General features: G+C 38.6%; 2 protein-coding genes across 2 annotated transcripts; one reads left to right on the top strand and one right to left on the bottom strand.

Annotated features, from left to right (window-relative positions):
* Positions 1-2,795: 2,795 nt before the first annotated feature.
* Positions 2,796-9,470, top strand: derl3 (derlin 3; the record flags this gene model as incomplete). The annotated part of the gene is made up of 7 exons (XM_084360444.1): positions 2,796-2,912; positions 3,831-3,896; positions 3,984-4,057; positions 4,199-4,292; positions 6,050-6,245; positions 6,679-6,769; positions 7,114-9,470. The coding sequence occupies 7 exons, from the start codon at positions 2,796-2,798 to the stop codon at positions 7,199-7,201; spliced, it is 726 nt and encodes a 241-aa protein (XP_084216570.1). The 3' UTR covers positions 7,202-9,470.
* Positions 9,282-17,269, bottom strand: smarcb1a (SWI/SNF related BAF chromatin remodeling complex subunit B1a). The gene is made up of 9 exons (XM_084360443.1): positions 17,151-17,269; positions 15,641-15,752; positions 15,152-15,281; positions 14,819-14,956; positions 13,560-13,687; positions 13,270-13,436; positions 12,960-13,150; positions 11,565-11,696; positions 9,282-9,745 (listed from the first exon to the last, which is right to left on the bottom strand). The coding sequence occupies exons 1-9, from the start codon at positions 17,232-17,234 to the stop codon at positions 9,706-9,708; spliced, it is 1,122 nt and encodes a 373-aa protein (XP_084216569.1). The 5' UTR covers positions 17,235-17,269; the 3' UTR covers positions 9,282-9,705.
* Between the last annotated feature and the right edge of the window lie 246 nt (positions 17,270-17,515).

The following is a 17,515-nucleotide window of genomic DNA, read 5'->3' as shown; positions in this document are numbered from 1 at the left end:
TACTCCAAAAACTGATGGCTCCGGAGGCCGTTTTGCCCACATAGATTATTGGCGGGATGGCAGTGGTGGAAAGTACATTTACTCAAGTACAATTTTGAAGTATGTATTTTCATGTTCTGCTCCTTTCTACTCCACTTCTTTTCAGACACAAATATTTTTCTGTTACTGCACTACGTTTACGAGAATCACATTTTACATTAAAAATAACCTTGTAAAATACAAGATATATACATAGTACACTGTTAGAATATTAGAATCAACATATTTACTGGAAATAATACAGTGCCTGCAAGATTGGACGTTAATTAAACTGCAATTTTGAAACATCTTAATGTTTTTCCTAACATGTGATACCTATTTTTTGTTTTCAAAGATCTTTCAGGGGCTGTTTCACCTTCATCCACAATTTACTTTAAAGGGGCTCTGTGGAACTTCTCTGTTGTGTTGGAAGCTGGTCATTCATGTTAGCAGACTCCATTTCTAAACTAACGTTAGCTACTGTTACTCTCTGTTAGCGGAGTTGAGAGATGCACTGAGACGAGGCACTCAAGAACGTGCATAAAGTCACATCCTTTGGACTGCCGCGGAAAATCTGACCCTAGTCCTTCTCAAAGAAATCCACAGTCCAACAGCATTAAACAACTGAAACAAAGGTCTCATTTTCCACGTCACATTACAACCCGCTCACAAATGGCCAATAAAAAAGTGATTAATGCATTTGAATTGCAACAAATTGCTCCATACAGCCCCTTTAATGTTTTGCAGCTGTGAGAATCTCCATTTCCTCTGTGCATTGCATTCTGGGAGAATAGTTTGCATCAACAGCACACGTAAAACCGTACTTATTACGCACACTATCTGGTTTGATTATGCTTCATTTTCATTTTCCACTGTGAACACACAACAGACTCAAAACCTGTTCAGAAGTACTATGTAGTCTGGTTCTGGGACACACTGTGAACTGGAGGTTTCCAACATTTTTGGTTTGTGAACTCAGCAGATGTCTATGATATGTTCCACCAAAGAGGAATTTCCCCATTTATTTTTTAAATGTTTCGCATGGTCCCGTTTAAATAACAGTATGAGGCTCAAAGAGGTAAGAGGATCCAATATTTCAGAAAAGGATCCGTAAAAAAACCTGTAAAACTAATAAAAATGTGTCCCATCAATCAACTCAGATGTATGTTGTGGCCTTTTGAAGGGGCCTGACCCCTAAACTTAGTAACTGTATATAAAGTAGACAAAATATCTCCACCTGGATGCAACAGTAAAATGCTGTTTACACATGATGCATCAGTATTAACAATCTAATAACGTCTGCAGTAGTTTGACTTTTGTAACTTAAAGCACATTTTGCAGATAATACTATTTTTTTTATGTAAGTCAGATTTTGAATTCAGAGCTTTTACTTGTAATGGAGTATTATTTTTCACTGTTGTATTGGTACTTTTACTGACGTAAAGGATCTGAATACTTCTCTCACCACTGCTGGATAGTGAAACAACTCATGTCGTTGTGGGTCAGGACACCCAGGTTGAGACCCGCTGATCCAGCTAATGTGACATTTCCTCTGCCATGTCCCTGGTCGCAGCACTTGAAATGTGAAGGCTCAGTGCAAAGTGTCGTGTTCATCAGATGTTAGTTTTTCAGTGCAGGACACTGACGAGTCATTACAGTTTTCACCATTCAGACATTGTTGTTTCTTTTCAGTCTGTTGTTGTTTGAATTATTTCTACAACACATTTCAAGTGTTAATCAGTGAACTCTGACTGCTTTGAAAAACTATTTATACACAAACAACTTAGCAAAAGTTTGTTGTACATACATGTCTTTGTTGATTATTATTATTTTTTACTCGTATGTAGCCTGTACCCTGTACATTGAAATGTATTAACTGCGTATTGTTTTCTTTCTAATAAAACCATAACCTTTTGACCAAACTCTGCTGCCTCTAGAGCTAATTCACCACCCGAAGTGATGCGGGGAAAAATGTCAAGCTAAAAATATTCATATGTTTTTTATAATTCACTTTTAAACAACTTACCGCACCCAAATATTGAGCTAAACTTTCTGCTTAATAAAAGAAAAAATATGTTTGTCTGTTTTTTTTAAGTCGCCAGCAAACATTTTGAAAGACAAAAAGTTCACTTTCCAACCATTGCTTAATATTGGCAGTGTTAATATCCTCAGCATTGTTAATAACTTCTACCACATTTATTGTGTAATATTTTTAGTATGTTTAGAGAAAACAAAGATCTTTGCTGTGACAGAATGATGTTGTGGTTTGTTTAACGAAACTGTTTTTGAAACATCTTTTGTAGACGAATCATCAATGAAGATGATTATATCTGTATTTACAAACGTTGATTGTTTTTGAAGTCTTTCAAAAATTCATAATTTTGTGAATAAACTCTAAAATAATGGCCAGTGAATGTTATTTTCATTCATTTATTTTTGTGTCGTACAATTATCATTGCTATCTAATTTTTCAGCAAGTTTTTTTGTATTCCTTTTTAAATATGAGTTTTATTTCACACACTAAATCCCAATGACATGAAAAAAGTTTAAACATATAATGACACAGGAATTAAATGTAGAGATGTCAGAGAGAAAGAAAAGTCACTCATAAATTATATTTCTACCTCTGTATTCAAACTTTTGGGCATTAGAAGTGACTGTATTGTGTTAAAAGTTTACAGTGTGTGGGCTGGATGGTGTTAATTGAAGCGTGAATGTGATTGGCTGGAGCAGTGAGGGAGGGGCGGGGCCTGTGCTGTTCATTCAGTGAGTAAATCATGGCTGACAGTGAGGCAGCAGCAGCGATGGCTCACAGCTTCGCTCAGGAGTATTTTCAGATCCCTGTGGTGACCCGAGCGTACACGACTGCCTGCGTCCTCACCACCGCTGCTGTGGTAAGAAACAACAACAACAATAACTCAGTAAACAAGAAGAGAACAAACTGTAACCTCCCAGCTCTGACAGACAGGAAACAATTATTAAGATAAAGTAAGAATCCACTGACTCTGATTTGTTTTTGTTTTTTAATAGCTATATTATGAACCAAATAATGAACCTTTAAGAAAGTATGTTGATTTACAAACTAGACACGTTGAAACATGATGACTGCAGTTTGCTTTCTGGTGCTTTTTAAATGTCAAATCAATTGATTTTCCACATTTATTGAGAAAGTAAATGTCTTTCAACCACAGAGTGCTGACCGAAAATGTTAATTATTTGAAATGTAAAAAACATTTTTGTGTTGATAAATCTTTTTCCATTTTTAATAACACATCTACAGAGCTTGTAGAAAGGTGCAGAATAAAAGTATATCTTCCTTAAAAACATTATTATGATTGTGAATTAATAATTTTGACATTTTGGGTTCAAAATGAGGGCAACAGAATTTCATACTGTGTTACTTTGTTTATATGTGGCGGACCCTGCCACCTTTTTTGAGCTTCAAACCGTGTTCTGGGGACCTTATTGTCCTCTGAGAACATCTTGTTGACTCAGTTATGGAAAAGATAAATATTTCTTTAATTTTTTAATTACCTCATTAATATTGTAAAATCTGACTTTGAATTTCTTATCCTAAACTACATAGTGCCCCTTTAAAGTTGTGTTTTTATTGTTATTCAATGTGTTTATACAGCAGCTTCCACTTATAGTTACAGTTGTGGACAAATACATAAGTAAACACTTCAAATGGAAAGTTATTTAATGTTTGTATTCTGCTTACAAATGCAAGTGCAATCATTCAAATACATTACGTATGCATGTCTTGATGCATTCATGATTATTAATCTCAAGCTGTGTGTTGTTCTTTTTAGCAACTTGAGGTCATCACCCCATTTCAACTCTACTTTAACCCAGACCTGATCATCAGAAGATACCAGGTCATATGTATCAACTATTTATGCATTTAAACCCTGGCTATATGGAAGGTTGTTATGTTTACACTCTTTTGTCTTTCTGTCTCTCAGATATGGCGCCTGATAACCAGCTTCCTCTTCTTTGGTTCTCTTGGATTCAGTTTCGTGTTCAACATCATCTTTCTGTATCTTTTAGCTGCGTTTGCTCAGGCAAAAACAGAATGAATATTTTGTTTTATCTATGAAAACACTACCATAAATTATAAACAGCAGTATTATCATTGTCACTGGAGAGAATCTGCCGCAGAGTCCTTAACTAAATCAAGTTATCGATACTGTCGGATGCTGGAGGAAGGCTGTTTCCGAGGGAGAACGGCAGATTTTGTTTTCATGTTCCTGTTCGGAGGAATCGTGATGACTGTATCCTTTTACATGATTTGCAAAAGAACAAAGTGTAGAAATGAATGTTTTACAGCGACTAACAATGGCATGACAAGCGTAAGTCTTTCCTTAAAGGGTCAGTTTACACAAATGACAAAAAAGTAAAATCCTTAGATTCACTTTTATTGCCAGTGCCTTCTGTTGGTGTAATGTAATTTGTCAAACTCTTCCCCTGCCAGTTGCCTCGATTTTATTGGTGTGGAGACAGAAATCTGGGAAACAGGGCCAAATAATGAAGGACTGCTGCCAATACAGGATCCTCATTTCGTTCCAAAAGTAGTGTTAGAAATGAAGAAATCCAGACAAGTAAAACCAAAACTGACCATCTGCATCGTTTAGATACCACAACTAATACAATGTTTTTTGTAATTTGGATGAACTGACCCTTTAAGGTGGAAAAGGTTTTAGTCAATTGGGAGCTGTCAGCTTTCAGGTCGGTCTGCTAACAAGCTTTACGTTGTACTTCAGATTTGTACTGAAGTCCAGTACTTGAGTAAATGTACTGAGAGGCAGCTACTGTACATGCAGCGGTCTCTTTTTGACGATGCTCAGCAGTTTGTCGCCTGGAGCTCTTGTTCACATTCCAGGTTAATGATACGGTCCTGGTTCCCTCCAGGCTGCTGTGAAACGGTCAATGTGCAGGTTTATGGGTTTTTCTGGAGCCGTGTGATGTTTCATGGACAGTTTTAAATGCACGTCTATGAGCACTAATTCTGCTGTAATATCAGGACGGTAGAGCTTTGAGCATGTTACCCGGGCAGTGGCATGCTGAGCTGAAATTAAAGGAATGTTGTAGGTTGGCTTTTATTGTGAAGGGATCAGCATTCAGTAAACAAACAAAAAAAATATCATTGTATTAGGCAGGACCATGTTGTAGTTTAGACTTTAGTCTAACAAATACATGTTATGGAATTGCATCATGTCATCAGGTACTAATTAATGTCCAGTATTTTACATATTGTGTTTTGTTATTTTAATTTTCTGAGGGCAAAACAGTTTTTCTGACTATAAGCGAGAACATGCAGCACCTGTATGGAAGCCCATCTCCCCCCAGAAAAATAAAAGACTTAAATTAATAAGGAATAAAATCTCTAAATGGTGAAAAAAACTTTGTGAAAGTTGTGATAGTCAATAAATATGTTTGACTCAAAATGTCATAAATTTGCCTTTGATTAAATATTGTATATACTGTCATTAGATGTTTTGTCTCAATGAGCCAGAATGAATCAATACTAAAGTTTCACCACCTTTTAATTTAGATTTTTAACCCAATTTATAAATAATCTTAGGGAGTTAAAAGTTGTGAGACACTAAGTCAAATTGTGACTCCTTCAGTAAAATAATTAAATAGTAACTCTGTATTTATTAATCTGATTTAACAAGTCAACATTGTTGGTTATTATCTCATAATTTTGAAAAGCTGTCACCAATCTTGACTTATTTCATAATATCAACTCACTAAGTTTGAATATTTAGAAAGAACGTTTCTGACTTTCTATTTCGTGATTAGGAATCTAGTCACACCATGATTTACCATTTTTACTTCTATCAGCCCAAACTTTCAATCAATTTTATTTATCTTCCGGGCAGAAATGGGCTTCCATACAATAAGCATGAGATAAGAAGGAAGATATTTTATTTGCTGGTTCGTTTTGACATTTAAAGTTATTCATTTCTCCATCTAAAACAAACACTCTCAGCTCTCGATTAGTTTTGATTAACCTGAAGGCCCTCAGCTGTTTGGTCTGTTCGCCAACATCTTCTTCCTGGGTCAGGCCTTCATCATCATGCTTGTGTACGTCTGGAGTAGAAGACATCCGCTCGTACGCATGAACTTCTTCGGCCTCCTGAACTTCCAGGCCCCGTTCCTCCCGTGGGTGCTTATGGGATTTTCACTGCTGCTCGGAAACTCCATCGTGGTCGACCTCCTAGGTATGAGAACTTTCACCAAAACGCAAACCAACAAGATCTGATGTAACCAGACCTTGTTCTTTCTATCTAGGATGAGCATCTTCTCAGATATATGGCTGATATGAAGCAGAGCTCAAGAAGGCTGAACATGACACTGTAGCTTTTAGCAACCAAACAGCAGAAAAGAGTGCCTCTGTTGGGACTATTTTCTGCGGTGGATTAATCCACTTCTGTTGCTCTCGTGATTGTGACCTTCTAGTAGATACGTTAGTGTTGGTTTGGGTCTGCACATGGGATTTGTTCATAAAAAAGAAAAACAGAATGTGTCTTTTCCTTTAACATGAACCAAATGTTGTCATGATGTAGGTGCTCTTATTATTAAGACTAATGCACTGGAGCAATCCAGCGAAATCCTCCAGTAGTCAGATGTAAGATGAGTTCCTCCTCTCCTCAGGTATCAGTGTCGGTCACATGTACTACTTCCTAGAAGACGTGTTTCCAAACCAGCCGGGAGGAAGGAAGCTGCTGATGACACCAGAACTTCTGTGAGTGTAAATGTTTCCCTTTGCAGAAACCTTGTACAAAAATAGAATTAGAAAAGGAGATTTCACACCTAAATCTGGTGCTTTACGGACTCTGCTTATAAACGGCGGCAGCATCATGTTTCGGAAACGTTTTCCATTCTTACTTTTGTATCTTGCATGCTAAAAACTTGGTGAAACAGGCCTCTGTACGTGGGCAGAAGTTGCAGGGAACAATCAGAGCAGATTCATCAGATTTTTCACTTAAACTTAAAGCACTTAGATACAGAAAATCTTTCTACATCTTATTACAAGAAATGCAAAGACATTTTTTGTCAGCTTCATGCGGCCCCATTCTCCATTTACAGGAGGGCCATGTTTGACCAGCCTGAGGACCCGGACTACCGGCCCCTCCATGAAGAGCAGCAGGGTGGAGATCTGCAGCAGGACGACTAACAGCACCAAGAAACCAGCTAGCAGGAGCACAGACAGAGGATGTGGATGTGTGGAGTCCTTGCAGAGGACAGTGGACATGTATGAGGATATTCAGTAACATGTTTATATTTAGCATGTTAACTTTGGCGTCGCAGCGTTCACTTACATTAACAAAAACACAGAAAAAAGCCTGAAAAAGCAAATCTCAATTATCTACTAAGAAGACTGCAGTCTAGTGTCTTCAGGACAGAGAGCACAATTTAAACAAGCAGGGAGAAATGGCGCCAAAATGCAAGGGATTATGGGTAGAAGGAACACTGACGCAGTTAGTTTTTCTTGGAAAGCGGAGCAGACCAGTGTACCCTGTGGAGGACTTGACCACTACTGGACAGAAGTTTTCACGAGGGGGTCACCATGTTTTTGATGTTTTACACGATGAGGAACACTGACTGTAAACAGAAATTGTGCTTGCTTATAAGAAAAGGGATAGGGCATCTTGTGGTGAACTGCCCCTTTAAGGTCCACTAACTAGTTTTTTTTAACCTTTATCCTTAGTTCATGGTCTATATTGGGGATCATCACATCATGACAGGTGATCGCATATGAGGGGAATTAATAACCGCAATTTCCTTAGACTGTGAGATGATGAAGAAGAAGAGATGATGAAGCGTAGCTAGTAAACTGACCTTTAAATCAAGATTATTCTGTCATTTTTAAGGTCAGAACTGGAGCCAAGGAGACAGAGACACTGTTTCACAAAGCTATTCACTTAAACAAATAAAAACATCCTGAGAAAACACACTCCAACTGTGTAAAAGAAGTAAAAACAGTCACAGATTCCTCAGGAAGAACTGAAAGGAGCAGGACTGCCCCACAACACTCTCCCCTGCTGTTGTGACACTGCTGCTGGTGCACAGAACTGCCGACGGCCTGAAATCCCCTCAGCCCCGTCTGCACACTCTGCACTTTCACCCGCTGCCTTTGTGGGTCAAACACTGGGACAAAATGGAAACTGCTTAGCGCAACAGCCCGCAAACAAGTCCCTGTGGGAGCTCGACAACAAAACACATCACAATCATCCCATATAACACAGCGCTGCTCGCAAATATGAATCACAGCTGAGGTGAGACTGATGAGGGTCACTGTCAAGAAACCAAGTCTGTGTTTGCTGAAATGTATGGAAGTCTATTTCTGCCAGCTATAGAACAAAAAGATAAAAACATGATTAAAAAAACTAAATAAAAAACAATCCCATGGTGAGTCATACTTCTTATGTAGAACGTCGAAGTTATGAGAAAAAAAGTCAAAATTGTGACAGATTTTGGTTTTAATCTCATAATCATGACTTTATTTTATAATTTTTGATTAATTTGAACTCATGATTAGTACTTTCTGTCAAATTATATGACTTTTTATTTCATAATTACGATTTACCATGGGAATAATTTATAACTGATGGTGGAAATGGGCTTCCATACAGTAATGACTCCAGCTTTCACCAGGAGTGTTTATTTAGACACAAGAACAAGTGTTTTGTAAGGAAATTGGCTAAATGCTGACGTTTAGCAGGTAGGATGCTTATCATGTCCACCATCTGTTATCATGCTAACATCTGCTAATTTGCTCACAACTTCAGTGGAGCAGAGACTAATGGGATGTCGTTAGTTTTGCCCCGATCCATTGGGCAAAATGAAGCTTTGCCCACTTCAGAGTGGTTGATACCGCTGGCATGGCTACAAATATCTTTATATATATCTTTTATAAATGATTTTAATCCTTACCTTTTCAAACATTAAAAAATGATACTGACTGGTCTAACATCAAGTGTAAATGTTGACCAGGTCACAGCCAAGATGACCTTTAAACTATCTGCTGCTTCGGCATGTTAAGACACTGTTAATTATAAAAGTGGTAATTAAAAGAGAGATTTCAACATTGCACTCTTTCAAATCACAGTTTTGAAATACAAACGATTGCTCGTACAAAAAAACAGCTGATCAGTCAAAACAATAATAGCAGACTCATACATCAGTCTAATCTTAGCTATGGCAGAAATACTTATAACATTTTTAAATGATGCACAATATCACCAGACAGGAAATCAAGCTCTTTCACTTTTTTTTTTTATTTTGTAAGAATTATTAAAATGTACAAAAAGACAACAAATACAACATAACAATATATTATCTGAGCCTGGTTGTGTGGTTTCTTCTCCCTCTGTGGTTAGGTAACGAGAGTCAGTGGTCAAAGTGAGAGAGCAGCTTCTCCACACAGAGGGTCGCAGGGGAAACACGATGGAGGGACATTTTCTACCGGGGGTGGGGGGGCTTTGCCAAACATAACATAAAATTAACATTAATAATAAAAATAAACACGGTGAACAGCTGACTGAGAACCCGGTGGAGGAGGAACGACATCCAGCGCTTGATGGAGGGACTTCAGGACGTCTTCGTTGCTGATGTTGCAAAGCGATCTCCTCAATCAGATGAGCACCGTTCCTGTAGGGGGCGCTGATGCAGCTTCGTCTACCATGCAGGTGCTGTGTTAGCCAGTCGCCTCATTCGCCTGTAGAGCAAACGGGAACAGAGTCAACACCTCAAAAATTGGCGAAAATGCTCCTTTGTCTTGTCATATCAGAGAATATTATAGCTTCGATAAACCGCTTACACTGGTAATCTGTATTTTCAAAACTGTTGTGTTTAAAGTTCCTGTTGATCAGGTAACTGAATAACCGGTATTGCTTTATTTTATGGGTCCATAATTTCCTGGAAATTTTCCTAGAAAGAGGCATGTAGTTTGGTACTAAATACAAGCTGAATGGTGACGACTAGGGCTGTAGCTATCGATTCTTTTTGGAATCGATTAATCTAGCACTTTATCGATCGATTAATCGATTAATCGTATATATATATTTTTTTGCATTTTTAAACAACCAAAACAAATAATGCATGACGAAAATGATGTGGCTGTAAAATGATCAACCATTTGGCTTTTATTTCTTTAAAAAAAAGAGGTATTTCTTTAGGGCTGTAGCTATCGATTCTTTTTGGAATCGATTAATCTAGCACTTTATCGATCGATTAATCGATTAATCGTATATATATATTTTTTTGCATTTTTAAACAACCAAAACAAATAATGCATGACGAAAATGATGTGGCTGTAAAATGATCAACCATTTGGCTTTTATTTCTTTAAAAAAAAGAGGTATTTCTTACAACTCCAACATTTGGCTCCAAAACTTTATTGCAATTTACTCATTTAGTGCAAGTGCAAACAATTAAATAACAATACAGTTTCAACTTACTGTAAAACATGTATAACATGTAACACTATGAATCAATACAAACTTAAATAGTAACGGCCATTTTGCCTTAGTGTTGTCTTATACAACATTACAAAAAGGGATTGCACCTTCTAACCACCTACTAACAAATAATATATAATCTCTGGGATAGGCCTATTTGCTATGGTAACCTAGCAACCTATGTGTGTGGACGCATGCTGTGTTATATATAATTTTATGTTATACATAGCACCAAATCACAACAGAAGTCATTTAAGGTCACTTTTCCTATGAACCGGTCCGGACCGTGTTCATTTAATTAATAATTTCTTCATCGTCGCGCATCTACAATTCTCCTCCGCTCTGTTTTACGAAGGGAGGAGCTCCGGACCGACGTGAACAAACACACGTGCACACACACTTACAGACAGACAGAGAGAGAGAACATGTCACGTCGGTCTCAACTGTCTGTAAAGCAGATATCATATCTACGTTTTTTAAACGCGCACAAACTGATTCTGCTCTGGCATGTCATCTCGAGCCTTCGCAGTTCTCCGTCGTGGTGGCGGATACGCAATGCAATCTCCTGCTGGAGAACCAGCGTGAGGACGTGAGTTTAGAGGACCAATCACAGCCCTTGCAGTCTCCGTTTCCCCTCGACGGAGTGACGGACACTCCGCGCCCGGAGAGTACGGAGAGGCTCTCCGGCTCTCCGGCGGGTCCGTGTGGAACATTCAAGATCGCTGCGCGTCATAGGAATTTAACGACGCTTCGAGGCAGAGTTTTTGCCTCGACCAATTTTTGTAATCGAGTAACTCGAGTAACTCGATGAATCGTTACAGCCCTAGTGACGACAGCTGCGATGATTAGTCAATTAATCGATTAGTTGATTGACAGGAAATTAATCTGCAGCTACTATGATAACTGATTTATTACTTTGAGTTATTTTTTAAGAAAGAATGCCAATATTATTTGGTTGCAGCTTCTCAAAAGTGAATATTTTCTGGTTTCCTTATTCCTCTAGCACAGTTAACGTATTATCATTTCAACTGCTTGTTGAACAAAACAACAACATTTGAAGAACAAACCAACACTGACCTTGTGTTTCTGTCCTGATCTCTGATCTTCTTCTCCATCTCCGCGTCTGTCAGCGTCTCCAGCAGGGGGCACCACTGGTCAGCATCACCTGTGTTTCTAATGGCTATCTCCACTGTGGGCAGCGGGTTCTCACTGCAAAACACCAAAAATAGGAACAAAACACTTCAGTCTGACTGGATTTACTTTACTGCAGTACTCACTGACTTTTTTCTTCTGCAGCCTCAAACTTCATTGTGGCTTTTTCCTGTCATGTGACTCAGATCGGATGTTTTCTAATCGATGTGAAACACAGGGTTACTTTTCTGTTGAAGCTTAAGCGAATCCTAAAACATGCAAATTGTACTTGAAGCTTCAAAGACGGACACCTGACATTGTTTCTGTTACAATAACTAAATATTATGGCATGTATTTAAACATTTATCGTGTTATCTGATGGCCTGGATAAGCAGCGTGAGAACAGACAGGATCATGAAAGAAAACCACATTCCAGACTTTGCTGATATTTTAGGAAACACAACTAAATGGAAACATAAATGAAAAGTGAGAAAACAAACGTGAGAAGCGGAGGTAGACAACGAATCTGACCCTAACCTTATGCATGTGACTGTCGCCTTGAGGACATTCTGGCTTTAGATTCAAGTTATACCCTCAACTAATATATGAACACTTAAACAAAGTTTGTTTCGACACCACCATGAGGCTCATTAATCATCATGAAATGAGCAGGAAAATAAAATCTTTCTTCCACACCAGATGTCTAACTGTGATAGAGATCACAGCTGCTGTCTGGGTTTTGAAATATTTCATAACTTCACATCCTGGGAAACTCAGACAGCAGACTGTCGGCCGTATTTCACCCACAGAAGAAACATCAGAGCAGCAAAAACCAAACAAGACCTTAATTTAACCTCTTTCAACTTCAGTCTGGACATTATGTAAAAACACATCAGGGAAGATAGATTGGCTGGTTTACGATTAGAAAGTGAAATACAGTGACAGGCTTCAGCATCCTGACAAGAGAGAGAGGTCAAAGGTCACAGCCACATCACTATAGCAACAGCATATACAACAAAACACATCTCTCCTCTGTTTAAGCAAGTCTTCGAAAACATTTCAAAACCAGCAAAAGGTCAAATTCTTCTTTTGGATTTGTGTAGGAAAATTTGCCTCACAACAACAAGAGAGTTGTTGCACGGAGAAATCAGACTACACAATCGTTCTAAAGGTCATCAGTAACTTGTAAGAAGATGTCTGTTTAAAAGCAATAAAATACTACAATACAAATCATAATGGCTTTCATAGTTGTCCAACTATACACGTATGAGTATATATATATTCAAAAATGTAGCCAGGATACAAAATGTGTGTATATTCTGCGTGTTGGTGAGACAGTACCTGAAGGCGTATGTCCTCTGGTGCCAGCTCAGCTGACCGCGGATGCTGTAGGCGATGGTGGTGACAAACTCCCCGCCAAGGCCGAGCTCAGAGCAAAGCTTCAGGGCAAACTTCTCAGGAGAGTTCTCCCTCTCAGACATATCCCACTCAAACTGGTCCACCAGGGAGATGTTCCCAACGTGGATGTTCAACTAAAAACAGGACAAACGACAGTTGATGAATCACTCATACTGACTACTAGTCTTGCTCTGAAAACACTTTGAGTTTTAAAAAACTCTCAGTGAAAGCTGTTGGCAGTGTAGAGTGTCACCTTGATGATGACCCTCTGGTCCGCCTGATCCTCCAGGATGCTGTCTGTGGGATAAGACTCGATCTGCTGTCGGATGGCGGAGGCGATGGCAGGGACGAAGGCCAGCGGGCTGAGGTCCAGGTCGTCACAAAGGATCTCAGCGAACATCTCAGGCGTCATCAGCTTCTCTGAACATTTCACAAGGAGGAGAATTTCTTTTAATACTGACACACTGAGATACTCTTTTCAGTGCCATGGAGTCTTTGCTTTGACACCGACAGAGACGTGAGGAAGTGATGATGGGGCGTTACCATTCATATTCCAAGTGAAAGCGTCTCTGAGCTTTTGTCCCTCGATCTCCATGTCCAGACGGATTGGGACCAGAACTTCAGACTGAGTGGCGTTCTCGTGGATCACTGCTGGATCGTGGTCGTCAAAGCTGGCCAAGACAAGCACACAGGGTCAAAACTTAGCTATAATTATACACTGCACTCAATCAATGTGAATCAGTACCATTACCAGCTGTATCAGGAAATGTTTATTTAATTTAATTACATTCGTTGTCTGAAAGAGTAAAGAGTTCATTCCAACAGACATGATGGTAGCAGAGTAATAAACAGAATGAACTGCTCCCTGATGTCCCAACAGTCCCTGGCTGTGTCCAGATCACTCAATTTCTGCTACCTAGTATGCTTTATATACTTCATGCTACTTCATCCAAGCATCCAAACATCCAAATTCTACCTGTGAAATACAACAACCCAACAAAAAAGTGTTTTTGCTAAAAATCTAAAAACAAAATCAGTTATGTGGCACCATTAACACAAAATAACGATGTTTCAGAAGGGTCCCAAATCTTCAGCTCTCTGTAGATTAAAGTACTGGGTGTTATATCGTACGGAAGCACTAAAGGGCCATGCCTTCATACATTTTATTTCCTCCGTCTTCCCGTGATAACGAGTTAATCTCATTTGTTTTCTCGAGATCTCGAGTTATTATCTCGAAATAACAATTGCCGTTTTCCCGAGATAATGGGATCATTTTTCTCAAGATCTCGAGATAATGAAACTTTGTTTTCCCGAGATAACGATATAATTAATTTGAGATCTCAAGATAATGACTGTGATATGATAGGCCTGAGATTATGGAGATGCCCGGGACCTCGTAGCTGGTCAGCTATGTAGTTAACGACGACATCAGGCTCACTTAGATTGCACCGCTGGAGCCTTGATAACCGCCTTTTTAGATTACGAACACTAATGTGTATATCATCTGTAATAGCAAGGCATAATGCTATTTCAGCCTGTGTCAGGCCTTGATTGAAAAGATATGTGACGCGGTCTGCATGCAGTGTGCATAATCGAAAAAGACGGAAAACTGTCCCATTATCCCGGGAAAACGGCAGTTGTTATTATGACTTGAGATCTCGAGAAAACAAATGAAATTAACTCATTATCATGGGGAAATTAAAATGTATGAATGCATGGCCCTTTAGGGCTTCCGTAATATAGGGAATAGTGAGTGAGTGACAATTTCAGACACAGTCCCTGTGCAGGATCCTGTTGCTCACCACAGTGGGAAGGTCCTCTTCTTATCACGGCCCAGTCGGCTGCGGTTGATGGTGGTAGAGCAGGGCACCGCGTCCAGATGGTGAGAGCTGTTGGGCAGCGTAGGAACCCACTGACTGTTCCTCTTTGCCTTCTGTTCCCTGGTGACAGAACAACACATAAGGATGTGTGAAAATCATACAAAACAACAAAGTATACGTCAGTATTGTAGGCTTTATTCATCTCTAATAGGTTAAGAAGGACAGTAATGTAATAACTAAAAGAGGATATCTTCCAAATAAGCAATGTCCACATTTTTACAGACAACGGGTATCACTTGACATTAGTTGAGGTACCTGAGGTAGGCGGGGGGCTCAGTGCTGATGGAGACAGCTTTGTACTTCTCATCATTTCCTTCAAGAATCTCCTCGACCTCCGAGGCCTTCAGCAGGGTCACACTGGTGGCCAGCTGAGTGTAGCCGTGATCTGAATGACAAGAACGACGAGTCAAATCAACAGACTTCACAAACTGCTTACATTATGTTTAGAGCTCATTCCTTTTTTTATTTCTTTAATAGAACTGTACCAGTAGTTTGGCATAATGAAAAAAGATGAATATCACATTTATAGAACTATTATTTTAACTGTAGTTAGTTTACTTAATACTTAATAGTTCTAGGGTTAATACTCTTATTTTCCATATTATTGAATTGACAGATGTAACTTAATTTGTTCTATTCAAGTCTATACTCTTGAATTTCTAAGTACAAACAGCTGCTCAAACTAGAAGAAAGAGATAACAACCCCACCCAGTTGTAGATGTGTTTAGACTGCACTCTACTGACCGTGTGATGACTCCACTATTTTCTTTCGTTCTTCTACTGATGCCAGTTTTCTCCATAACGATGGGTATCTTTTATACAGGGAGCCTCTGAACATACGGAGGTAGTTTCCCACCTGAACGCACACAAACAAACAGACGGAGAAACAAACAGAGAATCAGGAATCATGAAGGCAAAACACTTTGGTTAAATGTAGATTCTTGATGATAATAAAGTAATCATTACAGTCTGTATTTTTTTGCTGGCTACTGTCTAGGTATCAGAGTAAAGTGATTATCTTTAGAATTTGGATTTATGGCATGTCATGTCCCAGAAATAATTGTTTAATCAAGACAACTATTGGCAGATTCATCTAAAATGATAATAATCATGAGTTACAGCTTTATACAACATTTTAGGATAATCTATAATCTATATCACAATAAATCCTCATATTAAGTTATTGAATAAACAAGCTGTTCTCAGAGGAAAATAAGATGTTTGAAGTTAGAAAGGTGACAGGGTCCGCCACTGAAAACAAAGTGAAACAGTATGAAAATGTGTTGTCCTTTAAGGTCAGTTTGTTTATTCAGTCATCATATGTTTATTTAGGCAATGAAGCCTTTTCTCTTGTGATAAAAATGTCTTCCCCAAAACTACATAATAACCCTTTAGGTACAAATGCAGTAGGTTCATGTCAGTGAGAGAGAATGCTTGCGTGTGTATGCTTATAATTAAACCATCGCACAAATTACACATGGTTAGTACCATTAACCCAAATGAAAAATTTCAATTATTTTTTTTTTTACTAATGCTCACTACATGAAGTGAGTATAATAGCTGTTACGAAACAAGGCACACCTGTAGTATTTAGATAAAGTCAAGCATTTTTATAACTGTTGTTTTTGAGTACCTATACACGCAATTCTCTGCTATCACGGCTATCGAAATATTGTGACCCTAGATTAAATACTATCGACTGAAGAGTCTGGTATAACATTCACATTTATTTATTGTGCAAGTAACCTTACAGCCAACATGTACTGTCACAGTTCCTAGGGGGAGCCATTGTCACGTACCAATATACTAGAAAACATGCTCGCATGTATGATTCTTACAATTTTAATATACCAAATGTTAATGTAACTTATATAACACCGAATAAACCAGCTTTGGTTTGCTGAACGTTAGCGCCGGATAAACACTCATAACGTTAGCTAGCTAATTGATTAGCGTTAGCTAGCTCAGACGAAGAAAAATGGGTGAGAAGGACAAACGCTTTCAAAACAAACTTATTTCCGTTACACCCAATTAAAGGATGAATGTCGTGATATTTTAGGCTGTTTTCAGCTGCATTAACAATTAATAAATATACAATAAATGAATGAGTCTTCGTGCGCTGTCCTACCTCTCTGCTAGCATGGTAAGCTAGCTAGCTAGCTGCCAGCGGACCGGCTGCTAGGTTAAACGACACATATCTGCCAGATGCGTGAATCGTTAACACAAGAGTTTGTTAAAGAGGTGAAAAACTAACCTCCGATCCGATCATGTAAAAGTCTCCATCCTCCTCAAGCTGAAATTTGACCGGTTTTTGTCCAAACGTCTTGCTAAGCGCCATACTGAAACGCAATAACAAAGCTCTGTGCTACTGCGCAGGCGCGACCGACAATAACGTCCAGTCGCTGAAAGATGACGTATTACCAATCTCTCTCAAATGACTTTAAACTCCTCTTGAAGAGGAGTTATGTTTAATTACAGGTTTCTTTTTTTAACTATATATGGGTTGAATGTATAATTAATTCTATAATATGAAATGTTTATTTCTTGTCCATTTTTGGTTCCATGTTATTGTTTAATTAAACCTTTTTGTACATTATTCATATATTTATATACTTGCTT

Source organism: Pagrus pagrus (genome assembly GCF_965226575.1).
Source record: "Pagrus pagrus genome assembly, chromosome: 8".
Lineage (NCBI taxonomy): Eukaryota > Metazoa > Chordata > Actinopteri > Spariformes > Sparidae > Pagrus > Pagrus pagrus.
This window is presented reverse-complemented; position numbering and strand designations above follow the sequence as displayed.